At 37.9% G+C, this 19,857-nt stretch overlaps 1 protein-coding gene across 3 annotated transcripts in view; it reads right to left on the bottom strand.

The window, feature by feature from the left end:
* Positions 1–19,857, bottom strand: part of KCNQ1 (potassium voltage-gated channel subfamily Q member 1) — a 358,327-nt gene that overhangs the window by 99,406 nt on the left and 239,064 nt on the right. For all 3 annotated transcript variants that reach the window (XM_065682779.1, XM_065682780.1, XM_065682781.1), the window contains 4 exons: positions 17,210–17,285; positions 10,225–10,319; positions 9,520–9,566; positions 8,629–8,690 (listed from right to left, as the gene is read on the bottom strand). In XM_065682779.1, the coding sequence (XP_065538851.1) occupies positions 8,629–8,690; positions 9,520–9,566; positions 10,225–10,319; positions 17,210–17,285 (280 nt within the window). The remainder of the gene's footprint in view (positions 1–8,628; positions 8,691–9,519; positions 9,567–10,224; positions 10,320–17,209; positions 17,286–19,857) is intronic.

Raw genomic sequence — 19,857 nt, 5'->3', positions numbered from 1 at the left:
TGCACACGTGTTATTCACTTAGATCCTTTTTCTCTGATCCACTCTTCAGGGTATTTAGTCCGTACAACTGTTCCACATTCTCTCTCGGCATATTCACCATGCATTTCCTTTCCACATCAAATGTAAACAGTCTATGCACAAGAATGATGGATGCTACATTTCAAATCTTGCTTTGGTTTATCCTTGAATGCCAGACAAAACAGGCTTTATGTGGTTTATTAAAAGACTGAGTCATCTCGATTTGCAGATCTTACACCCATCCACTCACATACCTACCCAATTATAAACACAAACAGCTGATTCTCAAACCAGCAACTAATCTGAAGGTTGTCTATAAGATTATCAGCTGGTAACACATTATTTCATTTCTCCATTTCTCTCCCAAATTCCTAGATTTTCTAGTACATATTCCATGTTACCTAAATTTTTTCTGGGATTTCTGCTCTTAAGCAAGTACACAGTTATGCAGATCACAAGTACGCAGCCATTGCTGGTGTTAAGAATTCCAAAGTCATTAGTCGTATCCCAAATAGCGAAGAAATCAATGAGATTTTAAAAATAATAATTATACATATAAAACCCCCACTTTGTATTTACACAGGTTTACACTCTGCCTTCATCATCGTGCTTCCCAACTACTGTCCACATTTGGGGTAAAATCTACAGCAACTTACTTAAACAGGAAGTCTTCTCTTTAGAAATATTTTATTTTTGCCTCTTTTCATAAAATATGGAGAGGAGTATCATAGTTGACTGCATGTGACTGAATAACCAGAGGTTAATTATTCATTGCTTTTGAATACTAGCACATTGATTGTGCGCTAGTTGGAACTACCTTCAGTCACTCTTCCCTAGAATAAAGATAGTATTTTGTCTTGCTTAACTTTGAGAGCATTGATGAAATATATACTCTCATTACCTGCAAGTAAGCTAATGAGCTGCAGTATGCCCTCCATTTGTGGCTATTTCTATTCAATGCTACATCTGCAGTTTTAATACAATCACATTTCCTCTGATCCAGGAGCTGACACTTCAGAAACAGACAAGACATCACAATAGCTTGTAATATTCATAGAATCATAGAATGGTTAGGGTTGGAAACTTTGTAGATTAGGTTTGTAAGTATATCTAATATATATACTACCCTACAGGTTACAGGTAGTACTTAACACTGTGTATACTAAATAATTTCAAAATTAATGCCGAAATCCGGCATCATGTTTCAGTGATATCCAGTGATAGGACAAGGGGCAATGGGTGTAAACTGGAGCATAGGAAGTTCCACGTTAACATCAGGAAGAACTTCTTTACTGTAAGAGTGACAGAGCACTGGAACAGGTTGCCCAGGGGGGTTGTGGAGTCTCCTACACTGGAGATATTCAAGGCCCGCCTGGACAAGTTCCTGTGTGATGTACTGTAGGTTACCCTGCTCTTGCAGGGGGGTTGGACTAGATGATCTTTTGAGGTCCCTTCCAACCCTTGGGATTCTGTGATTCTGTGATTCTGTGAAATTGATTGTTTTTCATTTTATGTTATAGGAGCTAACTATCTGCAAACAGATAAAATTAGTGTTAACAAATGGATGAAAGTGAAGGCTCTGGTTCCAAAGACCTTACAGTCTTCAAGGTATGGTGCTGCAAAAACTTACATGAATGCCCTCTAGACAGGCACAGAGGTCTGCTTCCACAGCCTTCCTAAACAGGTCAGGTCTAAGACACTGTAAGCAGTGTTCAGCTGCATGGGGCTGCATGAGTGACCAAACCCAGCGGCAAGCAGCTGTGCATAAAATCCTAGAATAAAAAGGGCTATGTTGAACAAGACCAAAGTATATCTGCCACAGTTATCTTGTTTCTGGTGCAAGGCTTGTAGCAGTGTCTTAAAAAGAAGAATGTAAGAAAGTACTTAAAGACAAAATCATGCTTTTCCTTTTTTTAACCAATTCATCACTGACTACTGTTTAAAATATTTGCTAAACTGCAGATTACATACACACATCCTGCTTGACAATCCTCAATGAGCCCTTCTTCATGACTTTACCAACCTCTCTCTCTCAGTTTGTTTCTATTCTGGCTACCAAAGATTCTGGCAGCAGAGAATCCTACAAGTAGTTATTTTTTTATTTCATTTTTACCATGTATACTTGATACACGGATACATAGAATACCGGAGATGGAAATTTGCAGTTTTTCATTGTTTACCCACTGAAATATAATCAGATTGGTGAGAGATTAAGTATTAAAATTGTAAGGCTGCCTAACGACCTAGATTGATGAAAGATGATCTTAGTTGTAGTACCATTTATAGAAAATGGGCATCCTCCATCACAAAGTTCAGCACCAGAATTGCTTCCAGATGCTTGTGCTTCAGCATCTGGAAAAGGACTAAAGATTAAATTAATAGGGATTCTTAATCTTCCATATGCCTCTTAATATTCCTCCACATCCCCCAGGTTATTACTTCTGCATTATTGCAAGAACTACATAGAAGATGAGTAACTGCTTGGCACTTGTTCTTTTGATTTTTATTGGTTTCACATATCTTTTAAAATTTCCATCTGAACCCACAGTTTTTAGTTCTGTTTTTAGGTATCAGGAAGGCAAATCTTCACACACCTATTGCAGAAGCTGCCAATATTAAATACCTGAATTGCCTAGTGCATGTTTAGCCTCCAAAGTGCTGAAGATTTCTATGCCCGACACTTTCCAAAGCCATCTCATCCAACTGATGATTCATGGCTTTAACCATGCTTTCTAGCACTGACCAGAACTTCAGATAGCTGTTTGTCAGTCTTCTACCAGTTTTTCAGCATCATTATTCAATTAAAAATAAAGCCAAAATGTTTCTGCCCATTGCATACTGATGTGCAAGAAAGGCCATCGTCAGTCAAGGCCTTTTTGAAGTTTGCACTAATTGGTATATTATGCCAGGAAGCACAGTAACTATCCCCACAGGCAACAAAATGCTATTAACATGGACAAAAAAACCCCCCAAACAACCCAAAACCACCAAGGTTTGATCCTATGTCAGATGCTGCAGATATTCACATAAAATTGGAAGACTGGCCACACACAAAGAATTCTTTTAGGTGAACAAGCTGTCAACATGAAGCCTTGCATTTGAGAACCCAGGAAGAAGTAGATGAGATAATACTTTTCTAAGTAAATATTGAACTACCTAATGTATGCTCTTAGGATTGTAAAGATTGAGTGTCCAATAATGAGACACATATACGTACAGATCCATACTTCCATTTATGACAGAAATGATGTCATGTAACACATCTATGTTACAGAGCAAAATTGTATCTTAACAACTAAAAGAAAAAAATCTTCTCAAAGGCATAAAACTTTGATAAAGCTTAATTCTTCTATGTACCTTGAAGTGAAGCTGAAATGTTTGCTCATCAGGGCTACCTTATGTTCTGATTAAAAGGTCTGCTTCACAGCTTGCCAGGTCATAGGCTTTGAATGGGCTCTGGAGCATATCATAAACCTTTTTGTATTGGATGGGCTGGGAGTTCATTATTAGAAATGGCATGATTGCAATTTACCCTGTGTTACAATAAAACAGCAAATTTATTAACACTACAGTGAAATTACTCTGCAATGTATAACTCAAGTTCATATATTTCCCAGCAAATCAACAAGAGAAATAAGTTAGATATGAAACCTTTTGCAGTGGGGAACTATTAGTTGATTAGAAAGCAAGAGCAGAAAAGAGCAAGAATAAAATTAGAAACTGGACCTAGACTTATCAATGGTCATTCTGCTCATCTGGACTGTGTTTAAAAGAGTTCCAGCCAAAGTGATTTCTAATATATGCATGGATAGAATCGGTGCTCTGGTGGAACAATTACAGAAAATTATTTAGCCAGAAGAAAATGTCATACCACATACATATAAATGTTGTAACACACCAGTCTTCAAGACTTTTTGAAAGCCACCTCAAATAAAGCCTTTGTACTCATTGCTCTTCCATACTCAGCACTCACAGTGAAAAATGTATCAGTTTTCCTGAACATTTGATCTATACATTTAACAGCTAAGGACACCACAGATGCAAGACAGAAAACCAAATCACTACAACCAGAACTCAAAAGAACTGTGCAAAGAAGGTAACTCCTTTTGGTTTTGCTTTCCAAGATCAGTTCAGATTTCCAGTAGGCAACTCAAACACTACACTAGCATCTATTTCAGGGTAGATGCTTTCACATCATAAGATTTTTTTTTTAATTGGTTTTAAAAGTGGTGCTATCTGCTTTTAAAGTAAATCTGAAAAAGGGAAATGATCCTCTGTTCAGGGCTGTGCTGCATATTTGAAGTTCTGAATATTGCTCTTTATGTTAGTATTCATCAGAGTACAAGGGTACATGTTTTCAGCTAATAAGCATACAAAGGGTGCACATGCTTGGAAAAAATACTATCTTGCAAAATTGTTGGATTCACATTAAAAGGTGTTGCATGTCTCACTACTACGTATCTTCTCAATTTAAGTCTCTACAACTTAAAATTTAGCAGTAGACAGCATTACTTCTAATGTTCTATATAACTGAAAAAGATCATGATAAATTTTAGTTGTGACCTTGGCAATACTGATCTTAATACTATACTGTCAGATAAAGGAATAGTACTGAGTATACAGAAGGGACACCCAGAAAATTCATTTGGATTGCTATAACTATTCTTAAAAGGTAAATTTTAAAGTGTCCAAATCACTGAGGAAGATTAAGTCCTATTTTTAAAATGATGTAACAGAGAACAGAGCATAATGTCTACTGCTCAGAATGCTTTTCAAAAATTATTTTGTAAATCTGGCTTCTGTTACTCTACTCTGTGAGGTCCACAGGCAGGACCTGCTGCCATCTGGGGCAGTTTGGTATGTAGGCACCAAAGCCTGTCCAGGGACTGCCAATTTTAGCCCTTGCTGTATATTCTAGATGATTTTGTGCAGTGGCCATATTTAATTACCTTAGAGCAGCCAAGCAATAAGCCCAGATGATTACCTGAAAAGTGCAAGCTGAGCCTGTTATATCTAAATTAATGGTCAGTAAAAGGTCAAAAAAAGAACAGATTAATTTACTCTAAAAAGTTAGAATTACAGTCGTTTATAGCTAAGTTAAAATTAAAGTAGTGCAAAGAAAAGAAATGTACCACAGAGAAGTTCTTGAGTGTGCTATGGGCTTGTTCCTGGATCGAGCTGCTGGGCATACCCAGAATTAAACCATTGGCATGCAGTGCTCCCTGCGTGAGGATTAACAGTGTTGCGTACACACAGCTGTGCCTGTCTGGGAAAACCAATTTTGACTTTGGCCAGGGGCCAGCACTGGCCAGGCTTCTTGGGGGTAGGCTGAACACTTCAGGATAAAAAGAGAAAACACTGGTCACCACAAATAAATTGATTTGCCACTGTAATCCTGCTCAACAACATTCTCTGAGGGACTGGACTGGCATATCTACACGCATGTACTTGGACCATTGCTACTTAGTGGGGTTTATGAGTGCAGCCTGGGCACTGTATTATGGCAGTTACATGTCTCCTGGACCAAAGCTGGCTGGTATCCTGACAGAGTGGGGTGTGGGCACAGCGTGTGCTGCAACCGTCTGCACACAGCCATGGCAATATGGCTGAGTTTAGAAGAACTGAGCATTTGCTACAGTCAGCTTTATAAGCAATGGAGAACAGGGGCAAAGTCAAAATACACTGTGATTACATGTTGGATTGCGATTTCTTTTAACAAAGGACTATTAGGTCGTGCAGTTTCTAGTTACATGTACAAAACCACCTTTTCATCTGCTTGCCCAAATTACAAAATTCCACGGGAAGGACTCTGCAGGAATGTTCCTGCAAGTGTGATTTATTCACCTGGCTTTTGCATATTAGGAAACAATCTTTAGTTACATTATCACAAACTGAGTAAGTCACAAGGTCAAAGTTTCACTCAGTACACCAGATGAATAGACTCTACAGGACTCCCTCCCTCAAATGAACACGCTCCTAAATTTAAAAGAAGAAAATGTTTTTTGCTTTTTTTTTTTTTGGCTGATTTTAATACTTGGAAAATCAGATTTGTGCCATAAACTGTCACAGCTCCTGCCAATACTGCCATACTGCTTTAAGCATTGTAATTTTAAAATATTCCTTTGACATGCCAGTTTCTCTCTGTGTTGCCAGCCATACATATGCCTCTAGAACATCTATTTGTGCCACAAGCATAAGCTTTGCAAGAGTGACATGATGTCCCAGAAACACAATTAAACACTCCTGAACACAGAATTCTCTTTATTTGTAAATGCTTCTAGAGTTAAAATCCACCTCCACAAAAGCCTGTAAGAAGACACATAAACTGGATTTTGCTTCAGTGATCTACAAGTAGCAGGACATGCGGTGACAGCAGACATCCACAGGCAGAGGAACCCAAAAGTTCTAAAAACCTGAAAGTTCAGGGGGTTTTCTCTTTCTGCTTTAACACAAACTTTCTGACAACTGTAGCATGGGAAGTACTGTGTAATTTCTTGCGTATTAGAAGTTTCCAAATAATTTCAGGCTATGGCTCATTTTAAAATAACTTAAAGGATATTTTTCAAATGCACAAAATGTGGTTAGGTACTAACACCGGTCTGCAGCACTGAAAATCTCTCCTTCAGAAGATTCAAAACTAATTCACAAACCAAACTGGATGTAACTGTTTAAAATACAGTCACCTTAAAAAAACAGCTGATAGAGTTATTCTTTATATAGTGCTCAGCTCAGGAAGGACTTCATTGCATGCTGAAAGCATACCATGTACCATGCACTTTACAAGAAAGAAAAGGCCAGTCTGAGAGCAAAAAATACCAAAAAACTCTGATTGGCCACCTTCTGCAGCTGCAGCAAAACCATGATTTCAGCATTGCCAGTGTGTTGTCATGTATACCACTGTTTGCTGAGCCCCAACTGAAATTCTCTATTTTTAGCCTTTCAGCTACTTTCAGATAAAATTCCTGCAGATAGGACTAGTTGCATAGGGCAGATAACATACAACTCTAAAACCACAGATGACCTCATGCAACTACAAAGAAAGAAGGATCTGTTTCTTAAAACACAGTTAAAATTTAACCCAGCTATACTAAAATTAAACAGAGAGTGTTTTACAGTCCCATTACAAGACATAAAATAACAGTCACTATAAATTCATGGTGTACTTATTTGTAAGGATGTAAAAAGAGTAATTAATAACCCCAAACCAGCTTATCTCTGAGCCAGCACACCACCAAAGCTTTCCCAGGCTCGTTAGAGATTTTGCAAATAGCACTGAGAAGCGGGATTAACTGTCATTTGAGAATTATTTGTCCAAACTGAAAAGTCATTGCTCTTTGTCACAAGACATTTTCTAGTGTTCCACGCTTTTAGTTGACATTACAGAGAGAAAATAAATAAATGCAATCCAAACTTTCTTGAAAAGGCTTCCATGTGTAAGAACACTTACCAGCTGCAGATCTGAGAGCTCTGCACAGTGATTCTTCTGGCAAAATGCACTGTACCCCTGTATCTTCTACACCACCCTGTACACCAAGAAGTACCTGTTCCTTTTGAAATGCCATTTATTTCCAAGAGACTAAAGTACAGTTCTGAGTATTATCATTCAAATTTCTATCAAGTATTTAAGGAGAAACATGTAAGGAATGGATATGTCACAAGTGAATCAATACAGTTCAGGGCGCTCAGTTTGCATTCTCTGGGATGTGCTGCTCACACCTCTTTTGGTTTGCAGAATATTTGCTGAATATTTCTTCAGAAGAAATGCTTTATGAGGTTATCACATACTTCCAGTTGTGGAAGAAACACTCTGAAAGCTCTTTTCCTCAAGAAAAAATTTCACTTCTTAATACTGAATGAACAGTTTGGATTCATGTGAAACAATCCTAAGGTAAAGAAATTCTTTCACCCACTCACCAAATCACTGTAAGAGATCAGTAAAGGATTCAAACCAATTATCTTTCTTTCCCTAATACCAACACAGGCAAATCTATATTTTTTAACAGTGACATAGATTCTACCTGTGATCTAATTTTTCAAGCACAGCCAGCATTGAAGTAAAGGGTTACAAGACACTTAACTGTTAATTTGAGATTATAGAACAAGTCTGATTTTTTTTCTGGCTTCACGTCACTTGAAAGGAGAAACTCCATTTTTCATAACGAATGAAAATCAAGATAGAACAAGGTTTGCTATCGCTCCCTCTAAGGAACTGTAGGTGGACTTGTATAAACAACAGAGAAACGATCAAAGGGAAATCTTAGGGACCATAATATACTGAGGTATTAAAGGAACAGAGCCTTTTATCTATTGTGGAGGAAGGAAGCAGAGCAATGAGACACGTGTAATATATACAACTAAAAGACTCAAGCAAGTCCCAAAAGACACCAAAATCAATTGAAGTATGGGGGTTTGTTGGCTTTTTTTCTTATTCTGTTAAAATTACAAGAAAGAACCAAAAATACAATCTGCCACAAAAATACACTCCATCACCTGAAAAAGCCTGACATTCAACTCTTATTTTAAGCTGAATTTTTCCCCACATCCTATGAAACAAGCACTGTTCAATCACAGACCATGTCCTCATTCACTGCCAGTCTAACTGAGGTTTACCTTGTCCTCCACTCTGTTCAGCCTGGCACCAATTGTGTTATTCCCTCGATCCTTGCTTTTTTCTGTGGAACAGGAAACATTTTCAAATTAATATATGCTGGTATAACAAAATAGCACCAAGCCACAACAGGGTGTGTTTAACTAGCCCACCAACACAGTGTAACTGAACACTTTTACCAGGCTGATAACTCTATTCCTTAAAAGCAGTTATATTCCTTAAAAGCAGCATTTTGTTTCTTTTTATAGCATTCACCAAAGCCACGGCTTTTAACAGCCCTTCAGTTTCAGGCACTTTCAACCTTAGTTTTAGGCTCTAACCTAGGAGAACAAAACTGTTCCCAATTTAGTTAATGTTTTAGTTGCCATTTAAAAACAATCTGCCACTACGCAAAAGACACTAGAGCCAAGTTAAACAATGCATTTGGTAACATTTTGTCTTTTTTCCTCCTGTAAACTACATAGAAACATGAGTTTGAAAATGACATTTAACTGAGTGTTTTCATTAGTCAACTTGTTGCAAACAAACTTAGTTTTTCGTGCTTCCCTCAAAGCTATCAAAGCACTATGTGAATATTACTGATTTCATAGGAACTCTGTAGTCATAACACACCATTTAACTGAAAATATAGCAAGCCTTACAGAGATTAGAGCAAACATTCTGAAAGGTGCAGTGAAATCAGAAAGTGCACTTCTAAAAGTATCTAAATAAGAACAAACCTATTTTAAAGGTGTTGATGACTAAATACTGTTGTGGTTGCTTAAGCTTCAGACCACAACTGGTTGGCACTCTTTAAAAATCTGGCAACAAAATAGAAAGCATTTTAACAATTATTGTCTATTGATGATATCTTAACCAGATTAACTTTAGACACATCCTTCATATTAACGTACCTGACACAGATATAAAAAGAGATGGCTTCCCTATGGATTGGTCCAACCTATAAAACAAAAAGAATCATTTTAGTTTTTATCAGCCTGAACCAGCATCTTCACTTTCTCTAGCTCTTCACAAGCAAGCAAATTGAAGTTCAAGGGGCTCTGGTTTGTACTGTAAGTGAAGGAGTTGCTTTGAGCTAATTATTGAAATTATAAAAATAATAACAAAATGGGGTTAGACTGATCTTTAGCATCTTTAATGACTGCAAATTTTTAGCACATCATTGCTTTTCCAGACAAGCAGCACTGCTTCCTCTTTTCCTTGCTCTTCTGCAGCTTTCTTGTTGCATGTCATCTCTTAGTTCGCTCTTAAGTGCAATTCTACTTGAGCATGTGACAGTATCTCGCTCTGTACACATAGTACAGCCCCTAAATATAGGGATTGCAGTGTGCAGTCAAAGCTAGCAAGGACTGAGGCAATACATGTAAGTATAATGAAAACTGGAAGTCCCAATAATCAGATGCTTAAGCTCTTTTCTTTCCTGTGTGAAAAGAAAACTTTACTTGAATGCCATTATGTATTCTGTAACTTTGGAGAGTCCTACCAATATGGCACCTGGAACCCTGTCAGTTTTGATCCCCGGCCCCAGTCACGGACCTATTTACAAACATCCTTTTGCTGGTCTTTATGGGTACAGCCACTGAACTTCTTGGACATACCTCCTCTGTAATTCCTTGATTCGCACCATCAGGTTGAGGTGACCCTGAGAATATTGCTCAATAACATCTCGGACATCATAGGGCTTTCTAGCTTGCTGTAAAATAAAAACCAAAACACATGCCCTTAAGCCACAAGGATGTAGGAACAGTCTACGGTAACAGATTCTTTTTTTCAAGAGTAAACAGTAAGTTCTTTTAACCCCTTTTAACACTGTGTAAACATCCGAAATATCTTTATTGTTGCCATGATCATACATTTTCGTGATCTACCTTTTTGTAACTTCAGGTCTACATGCCTTTCAAGAGATTATCCAATGAATTCAAGGCCAAAAAAGTATAGCTGGCACTTTGCTCAGAAGTTTGTGGTGACTCTAGTTTCTTCTGAAATACGGTTCATATTCTTTGACCACCAAACAGTAAAGAGGCCTTTCACAAATGCAAGCCCTTATTCTCAGTCATCAGCAAGACAGTTCTCAGTTCAGCTCTTGCCATGGGAAGGTTAAATGCAGAGTCCTGCACCTGGCTCAAGGTGCAAGACTGTGACTTCCTCTTCCAGAAAAATTGACTGGGCTTTCAGATCTAGTGGGAAATACTGTGAAAATATTGGTGCAAGGAATGACCAGGGAGAAAGCCCTGTGTCTGTAATCCCTTTCACACATGGGAAAGCCTTACTCTGACCTGTTACTAATAAATCACTTTTGTGTAGTATTAAAGAGAAAGACTGTAATTTTAACTAAGAAACACCTAAACTAACTGCAAAGCAAGTGAAGTGCAGTGACAAATGAAAAATATCTTAATCTTACATCTAGAAACTAGAGTCCAGTCAATGCCAGTGCTACATATACGAAGCTGCAATGATGCTCTAATGCTACACAAGAGGGAGGAGTGGGATGTAAACTTCACACATAAGACTGAAGAGTAACACTTGAACTTATGTATTGGTAGAAGACTTTTTCTTAAATGTCCTAATCAAATCAGTCAAACAATACAGAAACAATAGATGACATGCCAGCTGGTTGAGAGAGGTGATTTCCCTTTCCTACTCCGCTCTGGTGAGATCCCACCTGAAGTATTGTGATCAGCTCTGGGGTCCTCAGCACAGGAAAGACAAGGACCTGCCAGAGTGGGTCCAGAGGAGGGCCAAAAAAATTATCAGAGGATTGGAGCACCTTTCCTCTAAGGAAAGGCTGAGAGCTAGGCTTGTTCAGCCTTGAGAAAACTCCAGGGAGACCATATTGTGGCCTTTCTGTACTTAAAGGGGGCTTATAAGAAAGATGGGGAGAGACTTTTTGGTAGAGCCTGTTGTAATAGGCCAAGGGATAATGGTTTTAAACTAAAAGAGGGGAGATTCAGACCTCATGTAAGGAAGATTTTTTTTTACGATGAGGATGGTGAAACACTCGAACAGGTTGCCCAAAGAAGCGACAGATGCTCCATACCTGGAAACATTCAAGGTCAGACTGGACAGGGCTTTGAGCAACGTGCTCTAGTTGAAGATGTCCCTGTTCATTGCTGGAGGGTTGGACCAGATGTCCTTTAAAGGTCCCTTCCAACACAAACCATTCCGTAATTCTATATTTCTGACTCATTCATTATGCTGTCTATAGATACCTTGTATATAATTTTCAAGGTTTGGTAGAAGCCTTGGTAGCACTGAGTTACAATTTTTCCTTCCTTGCACCTTTGCAGAACAAGGAAAAGAGTTTACGGTGGTAGGTTCTAACATACCCTCTTTGAGGACTCAAATATTTTGTCACCTCTACATCAAAAGCAGATGTCTCTGCACTGCTTAACCTTATTTCACACGCTCCAGGTTTTCCTTAGTTCATGCCACAAATACTTTATTTTTTAAGCAAAAGGAAAGAGGGATACAATATAAAAACAAGGCTGCGCCTCCTTCATGCAGTCCCCTGTGCCTGCCTGGGAGGTAGCTCCCACATTTTAGGAATTATTACTTTAATAATATTGCTTCATCAAACAAATTTCAGCCTGCCAGATTCCCCAAAGCTGACAGCAAACCCTGGGTGATTGTGAAGTACTCTCTAGTGGAAGGTTAAACAGGATTGGGAATTGCTTTAATTTAAACAAAGTGCACAAAAAATTCCCAAGAACCCTGGCTGCTTACACAGATATGAATCATAACCAACATCCACAAAGAAAGAAACACAGTTCAACGATGGCATAAGCCCATAAGTCTTTCCATGGACTAATACTGTAAACATGATATTAAAAAAAAAAAAAAAAAAAAAAAAGAATTCTTGGATTATTTTTGTACTAAAAAAATAAGCAAGAGAGAAATCTGCAAGATCAGCTTGAAAACTCCAGGTTCAGAAAAGCTATTCAGTAAGAATAAAGACTCAGACCTTTCTCCTACTGTACTTATACTCCAGTGCAGGTGTCTGACAGTAGGAAGAGCAGGGATGTGCCTTCCTGTTTTTCATTTACTGAACTGCTTTTTTTCCCTTTAAAACAAGAACTAAAAAACTGGGATAGATAGCATTTATGAATGAAGCTCCATTTCTGAGCAGGATAGGATATTTAACAGGCAGTACTAATTATTCCGCAATTACTTCATATTGAAATCCGATCCTTCAAGGGAAAATACTCCTGATGTTGACAACATGTTAATTTTTGTAAAAGGAAAAAAAGAAAAACCTGCAGCAGGGAGGTATCAATGAGCACTGAAGAAAAATAATAGAAGCCAGGCCCACAGCTTTCCTTAACATCTTTACTTCCTTCCCTCTGCTAATTAACCAATATTCATGTAAAAAATCTTTTTAAATGAGTTAAAATCTCACCCATCATATACAAAGGTTTGCAGAAAGCACAAAAGCCAGCACCAAATATTAAATGCGCACCACTGGCTGTTCCTGTTCCCTAGTATCTGCATGTGCAGGGAGACAGACCCAGGAAATGGAGAGGAGAATCCACACAAGGGGAATTTCTGGGAAATGTAACCAAGTAACAGTCAAACAAAATTGGTAGAACACCCTTTGAAACACAGGACACTGAACTACATTGTTTGGTACAGCCCAGTGTGGAGATTAGAAAAAATTACACATACAATTCATGATTCATACCATGACGAATTACATCAGATGATGAATTTTACGACCTAAATGCAAGATTTTCCAGTGAAATTGTAGCAAAACAAGCAACAGCTACCCATGGCATCAGTGGAACTGCAACCTGTATTTTTAGTTTGTGTTATGTATAGAGTATTTGCCATGTTCAAAAACATACCACAAGTTAAAAACGTATTTCAGAAGGAAACTGGTTTACTCAACAGGAACAATTTACATGGAAAGAAGAAAAAAAGAAAAGATTTCTGAATGACAATGGGAAATCAGATCAAATCCTTGGTCTCTGGATCTGTCATGGATATCACAGTTATACCCATGTGCATAAGTCTTAAGACATTTAGAAACTTTACTAATTGGAAGACAAAGATTATTTACTCATGAATCCAGCCAGTGGAATTAACTGAGTACGGTGATTTTCCTTCTGAAATTCAGTTGTAATGTTAGACGATGCCAAAGACATCTGATTTACAACTAGTATATGAAATTCATTTATGGTAGGTGGGGTAAACAAATCCTGGAAAACCATTAGTTTCTGAGTACTGTTTTCCCTCTAATCTACAGAACCCTTCCTGAACTGTGAGCCACTCAACTGACTCACAGTACTTGTGCTAACTACTATTAGAACATAATCTTTCCTACACAATTTGTAACTGTCGAACAGACTTTACAAGAGCATAAACACATCCATAAAAGAGGAATTAATCCTTTACATTATGCCTGGTTCTTATGTGGGCACCATCATATGGACTATGTTCAAACCTGGATTTAAAAATAGAGCATAAACTTCTCCTGTTCTTTTAAAGACAAAAAGATGCCCAAGTGTGATGCTTCACAAAGAACTGCTTTTCATGTCCTGTGAAATTTCTTTGTATCCATGTTTAGCTTGTCTTTATTTATTTAATTTATTTATTTTTTAAACAGGAAGGGTCTGCTTTCTAACTGACTTTTGTCCTTGTGGTGCCATCCTCCCCTGTTATTAATTGAGCTCTTAAGTGTATGTAGGCAAATTTAGGCATACAGGTGTATCCTGCAAATAGCTGGTATAGTTTAAGAACCATGCTGGGTTCATGCTGGGATCTATTTTGCAAAATTTTCCTCTTCCTCCCATTCTTCCTATGCTTCCCCTCCCCAGAAGCTTCAGAGGCATCTCTAAAAAATACTCCTTTTAATTGCTGGCCTTGCTTAGCCTTCCAGCTAATTTTAAGCATGAGTAGTCCAATGGAATTCAGCTGAATTTCCCTCCTGCTCCTTCCCCCTGAGTAGTTGTAGAAAAGGAAAAAAAAAATAAAAATAAAAAAAAAAAATCTGAATTTTCTTTTAGGAAGATACATTTTACATAAACACAAAAAGCTTAGAAGGCAAACATCTAGGAGAAAACAGCAATGCAGACCTCTTCAGTGCTAAAAGATACATTTTAAAAATGCATTTTCTGCTTTACCTTAATTACAGATAGTGCATTGGACTGGTTATTAGAAACTGTATAGTCATTACTTGGCACATATTTAAACATATTAATTTCTTATGACTACTTTATGTGCATACAGTAGAACAAAGCAGATTTACAACATACTTTTGAGGAAAGAATAATGAGAGTGGTTATCTCTTAATTACAGGAGAAGTTTTCAAAAGCACCTTGTGGTTTGAATTTCAAGGTGACTTTGTGCATTACGTTACTTACATGCTTTTGAAAAATGTGACTTTGGTGCTCTCCAAGCTTTTTAAACTTGGTCATAACCTTGTATTCAGAAATTATGGACAAGTATCACATATCCCCCATATGTTCCCATTGGGAGATTCTGCTTCTGACAGAAACAGCAGCGTATCACTTGCGTGCAGGAGTGACGCGAGATACATTCCATTTCAACCTATCTGGCATTTTCAGTTCTTTACTAACTGCTAATATTGATAGCACAGGAAGAAGAAAGACTACTGAAGAAGGATGAGAGACAACCTTGTTGAGGGATTTTGCAGACGGCCAGGACCAGGTCTTTTGCAGATGTGAAAGTGAGAGTACAACTGAGAAGCCAGATTAGCAACTGGGATACCAAGTACAAACAAGTTTAAAGTATGAACTGAATAGTCCCATTCTATTCAGTCAAATGCTTTTTCAGCTTCTATCAAATCATCTGCCGCAGGGGAGTTCCGTTTATTTGCCAGGTGGATAATGTTGCACACAGTGTTCAGGCATTTTCAGAATCTGTTTTTGACAAACACAACTTGGGAGGTAGATACATAACGTGTAGATTTCTTGTTTCTAAGCAGTTTAGTTAATACCATGGCAAATATTTTATGATCTAAATTTATGAGAGGAATGATTCAGTAATTACCATGGAGCAAAAGATCACAGTCAGGTCTTAGAATGAGAATAAATTAAAGTTTAATGGAACTGGCCACATTTAGGCAGTTTTTCACTGAACAGCAGTGGACACACGACTTGAACTGGCCACGTCCCTTGCCAAGTTACAAGTGCTGGCCAGCAATTGTTAAGGAGCTTCTCAACAGAATAACTACAAAAATTCTTTTCAAGTAGTCCAGACATTGTACCTTTCTTAATTTTACTTTAATAAAAATAACAGGTGAAATGGGCTAGCAGAAACTTTCTGCAAGTTCTCTCTCCACGAAAAACCTGGATATGGAAGATTTCAGCCTAAATGGTGACAGTCTGAATACACTATACATGACTGAAACAAATTCTGAAAAGCTCAGGCAATCTTGGCTGTTATTTAGCTCATGAATTTTAGTAAAAATAAAAAGATTCAAATTAGAAAATTGCTAAAGAATTCAGGCAGCTCTTCTAAATTTCGATGAGGAAGTCAGAATCATGGTTTTGAAGTAGCAGCAAGCATAGCCTTAAAGAAACAATGATGTTTTTGACTGTTAGGCATCATCATCTTTTTGATTCCAAAACTTTGCACCCTTCAAATTGGTAGGAAAAAAGGACACCCTCCCTTTTTGGGGGTCCGGATTAAGGGCAGAAAGCTTTTTAGTCTATTGTAAGCAGTAGCAGTGAGGTCATATATGAAAATGGATGTGTGCAGTTAAGCCCCTATCTTTCTTTGCATTTTTTAGCTGTGAAGAAGCTCTCCAGAGATTGCCCCTTATTAATTAATTTTAAGTAAAGTGATATATTTCTTACATATGTATAGATTCACCTGGTTTAAATCAAGCTGAAGGAGGCTGTTGACACTTTTTCTTACTGGATTAATGAAACTGATTGAGAAACCACATTCTTAGAAAGTTTGCAGCCAGAATTTTTTATTGAGACCAGGCAACAAGGTTAATTAACTACCGTTAAATGCTTACAGTATTGCAATGTTACAGGAAGTGAAGTGGCACACAGGAAATGTCTGACAGTGAGGGCTACAGGAGTAAGTAGAGCCAATATCTCACAAAGTGGGAAGGAACTCTGCTACCTATGCAGAGGGGGGAAGGGAAAAGGAAGGCGAAACCTTCTAATACGCTAACAAATTTTCACGCTGGTTTCTTATCAGGACTTCATTATCATTGAGTAAGAGACAGAAACAAGGCTGAGGTAGTATTTTAATCTCTAATCCCACTGACTCGACATGACAGTAACACACAGCTCAGAATTAATGGAGACACATGAGAATGTTTGCACTGAAAGAGACAGTGATAACAGAGGGTTAAGGGTCAAGTCCATTAGCAGAAAATAACATTTTAATTCAGACCCCATTTCAGGAGTTTAGCCTACTTCCAGTGCATCCACAGTTGACTAACCTGCTGCTAAACAACTACCCTATTGAACGAGGGAGAGAATAGTGGGTGTAGTTCACCATTACTGAAATGAATTGTGTTAGTCTCTCTTAAGTTTCTGAAAGAAGCAATGAATCAGGAGAATAAAAGGGTTTATTTAGAAAAGGAGCTTTCTATTCACAACTCACCTGAAACTTTTTCTTTGCCACAAAATACTGCATCCTACGAATCACCTTAATTGCAGCGCGGTGGTGTTCTCGCAGCCTGTGGGAAAAACGAGGAAGGTGAGTGGGGTGAAAGAGCATCTCCATCCAGACAATAACAGTCTGCAGGAAATGCTTCACTAACGCGTGAATGTGTAATGTAAGTAGTTGCAATTCAGCCTGGGAGCACAACACACTATTATGCTGACTTTCCCCACCTTTCAAGAAGGCTATAAAAATCCAGGATTTTATCTGACCTATGCTAGGTTTGCATACATTTCACAGTAAAAAGAGGTGTCCACATAACCTCCACCTATGTCTAAGCAAACCTCCACCCATCTTTCCCAGTTTCATTTCCACAATAGAACAACAAACCCAAAGCTATCAATTTTCTCCATATTCAACCATCTACAGCTTGTATATGCAGTCACTTTAGAAATCCAGTTTTTGGGGGTTTTATGGGTGTTTCCCCTCCCTCCCCCCCCCCCCCCCCCCGGGGGCCTGTGCAATACATTTCTTCACTTACATGAATTTGTTTTTACAAACTGTTTTAAAAGAACATTTTAAAGATTTTTGAGTCATTGACTGCCAAGCAGTCCAAATGATCTTGTGGTAGCTGGATGCAACATCTACATACACATGTATCCCAAAACCGAACTCGAAGTGTATATAAAGAAAAAATAATCTGAAAGGTCTTTAAACAAACATGTTTCCCTTTCATACACATGCATATGAACTGAAAACACAATTAAAAATTATTAATTTGTTCGTTGTACTTTAAAAGATTTTCATAGTATCTGACATTTTTTAAACATTAAGAGCAACAAATACAATTTTTTCAAAGCTTGCAAAATTATGTATTTTCCTTAACATCAAAGTAGCAAATCAAAAGTTTAAGCTGTGCCAATGACTTATTCTACTTGCTCATTCTATTACTCTTATCAAAACATGACATTACTGCGCAATCTTTATTTCCTTTTTAAATGCACAAACATCTGTCATCCCAAATTTCTAGTGATGGCTTTGGGGAAGCAGCATTAAAAGCAGAGTTAAGATATTCCAGATGTTTTATCTTTATCAAATTCTTATTAGTAATAGTAATAGATCAGCAACTTGAGATGTCGCTAGGTAGTGCTTTCTGCCTGTACTGAACCTGACAACTGTCATACTCATTATGGGATAGAAAAGACATATTTAAGTTCTGTACAGGCTTGTGCCTTTGGTATACTTGGTGAGTATTTGTGAATTTCCTCAGGACAATTCTCCCCCAGCCAACAGACATTCTGCCTGTGCAAATGGTGGATGTCTGTCCTCTGAACAGCATGACAAATGTAGCTGGGGCATTAGTTGTTTTTTTTTTAAATTCACACTTTTTACTGGGAAAATAGCTTTCTGCAAAGCCAAAAACAGGACCAAAAAAAGCCCTCATTTTCTGTTTGTAGATATTGTCTCTCAGGTGGTTTCTTTCTGTTACAGAAATTGTTCAGATTTAGCAATGACACAAAAGATTACTTTGTCTGGACACAGCGTAAAATATGGTTGCTGTTCAAACTAATAACATACAGCTTTTCACCAGAGGTCTACAGATCACTAAGACTGTGAGTGCATTTATATAATGTGACTTTACCTCAGTAATTATGTACTGATCCCTGAAGCTGCAGTTGGACCTGTACAGGGAGGCCCTTCCCTCTTAATGCCTTACTGAGGTGTCTCAGAGAGACACCTTCTAGATCCCTGCTTATGCAGATCTGACTGCAACATCATGGTTCATGTTATAAAAATGGAAATCCACTCCTGGGATCACTGCCTGTTTGGAGTGAGTCGCAGTGAACAGAGTTAGCGCATGCTAACTGTTCCGTGAGCATGAGTCTCTGTTCCGTGAGCCCTTGCTGCATCACTCTGCTGCTAGGGACGAGGATGACTTACCCAAAACACAAAGGAAATAGTGTCTGGGATTTCAAAGTTCTGCTTCACAGAGTTGGGAGCCAAGAAGTTAAACTACTTTATTTGCTATTAAATATCTAAAGTGTGAGATTTTAACCATCATGCAGCTACATATCCTATACATAAACACACACAAAAACATCTTATAACAAACAGAAATAAATTTCAGTTGCAAAACAACTGCTTGTAGCATTTATGTTTGTGCCTCATTCCTCTAGGGTGTTCTTCACAGTCCATCATTTCCGAGTAAAATATTTCATTTTGGGGCAGCTAGTAAAACACACCAAATCCCTCATTCTTTATCTAGATGAGAAGTCTCATCTACAAGCAAGACAGCTGGATAATGAAAATAATATTCACCATTCAGTAAAATAACAAAAGTATACCACCAAAATGATTTTCCAATGCAGCTATTTTACATCAGTCATTGGTCAGCGCTAACATGAATTTCCATGCCAGGAGAGAAAGTTAATATTCTCATTTTATTCCTTCCCATTTCTAGTTCCAGTAGGAAACCTGACAGTAAGCTTGTTTCTGCTTATGCTGTAAAACCTACTTCTGCACAACAGGCTGTCCTGATTCCCCAAGATTAAATGCTTCTGCGATGAGGGAAGGGAATAAAGGATTTAATTAGTAGCCAAGGTTATGATTCATGGTTGTTTGATCTCTTTTGCAAACTGGTAACAAAT

This window comes from Lathamus discolor, chromosome 6, assembly GCF_037157495.1.
Source record: "Lathamus discolor isolate bLatDis1 chromosome 6, bLatDis1.hap1, whole genome shotgun sequence".
NCBI lineage: Eukaryota > Metazoa > Chordata > Aves > Psittaciformes > Psittacidae > Lathamus > Lathamus discolor.
The sequence above is the reverse complement of the archived record's forward strand: the minus strand, read 5'-3'. Positions and strand labels throughout refer to the sequence as shown.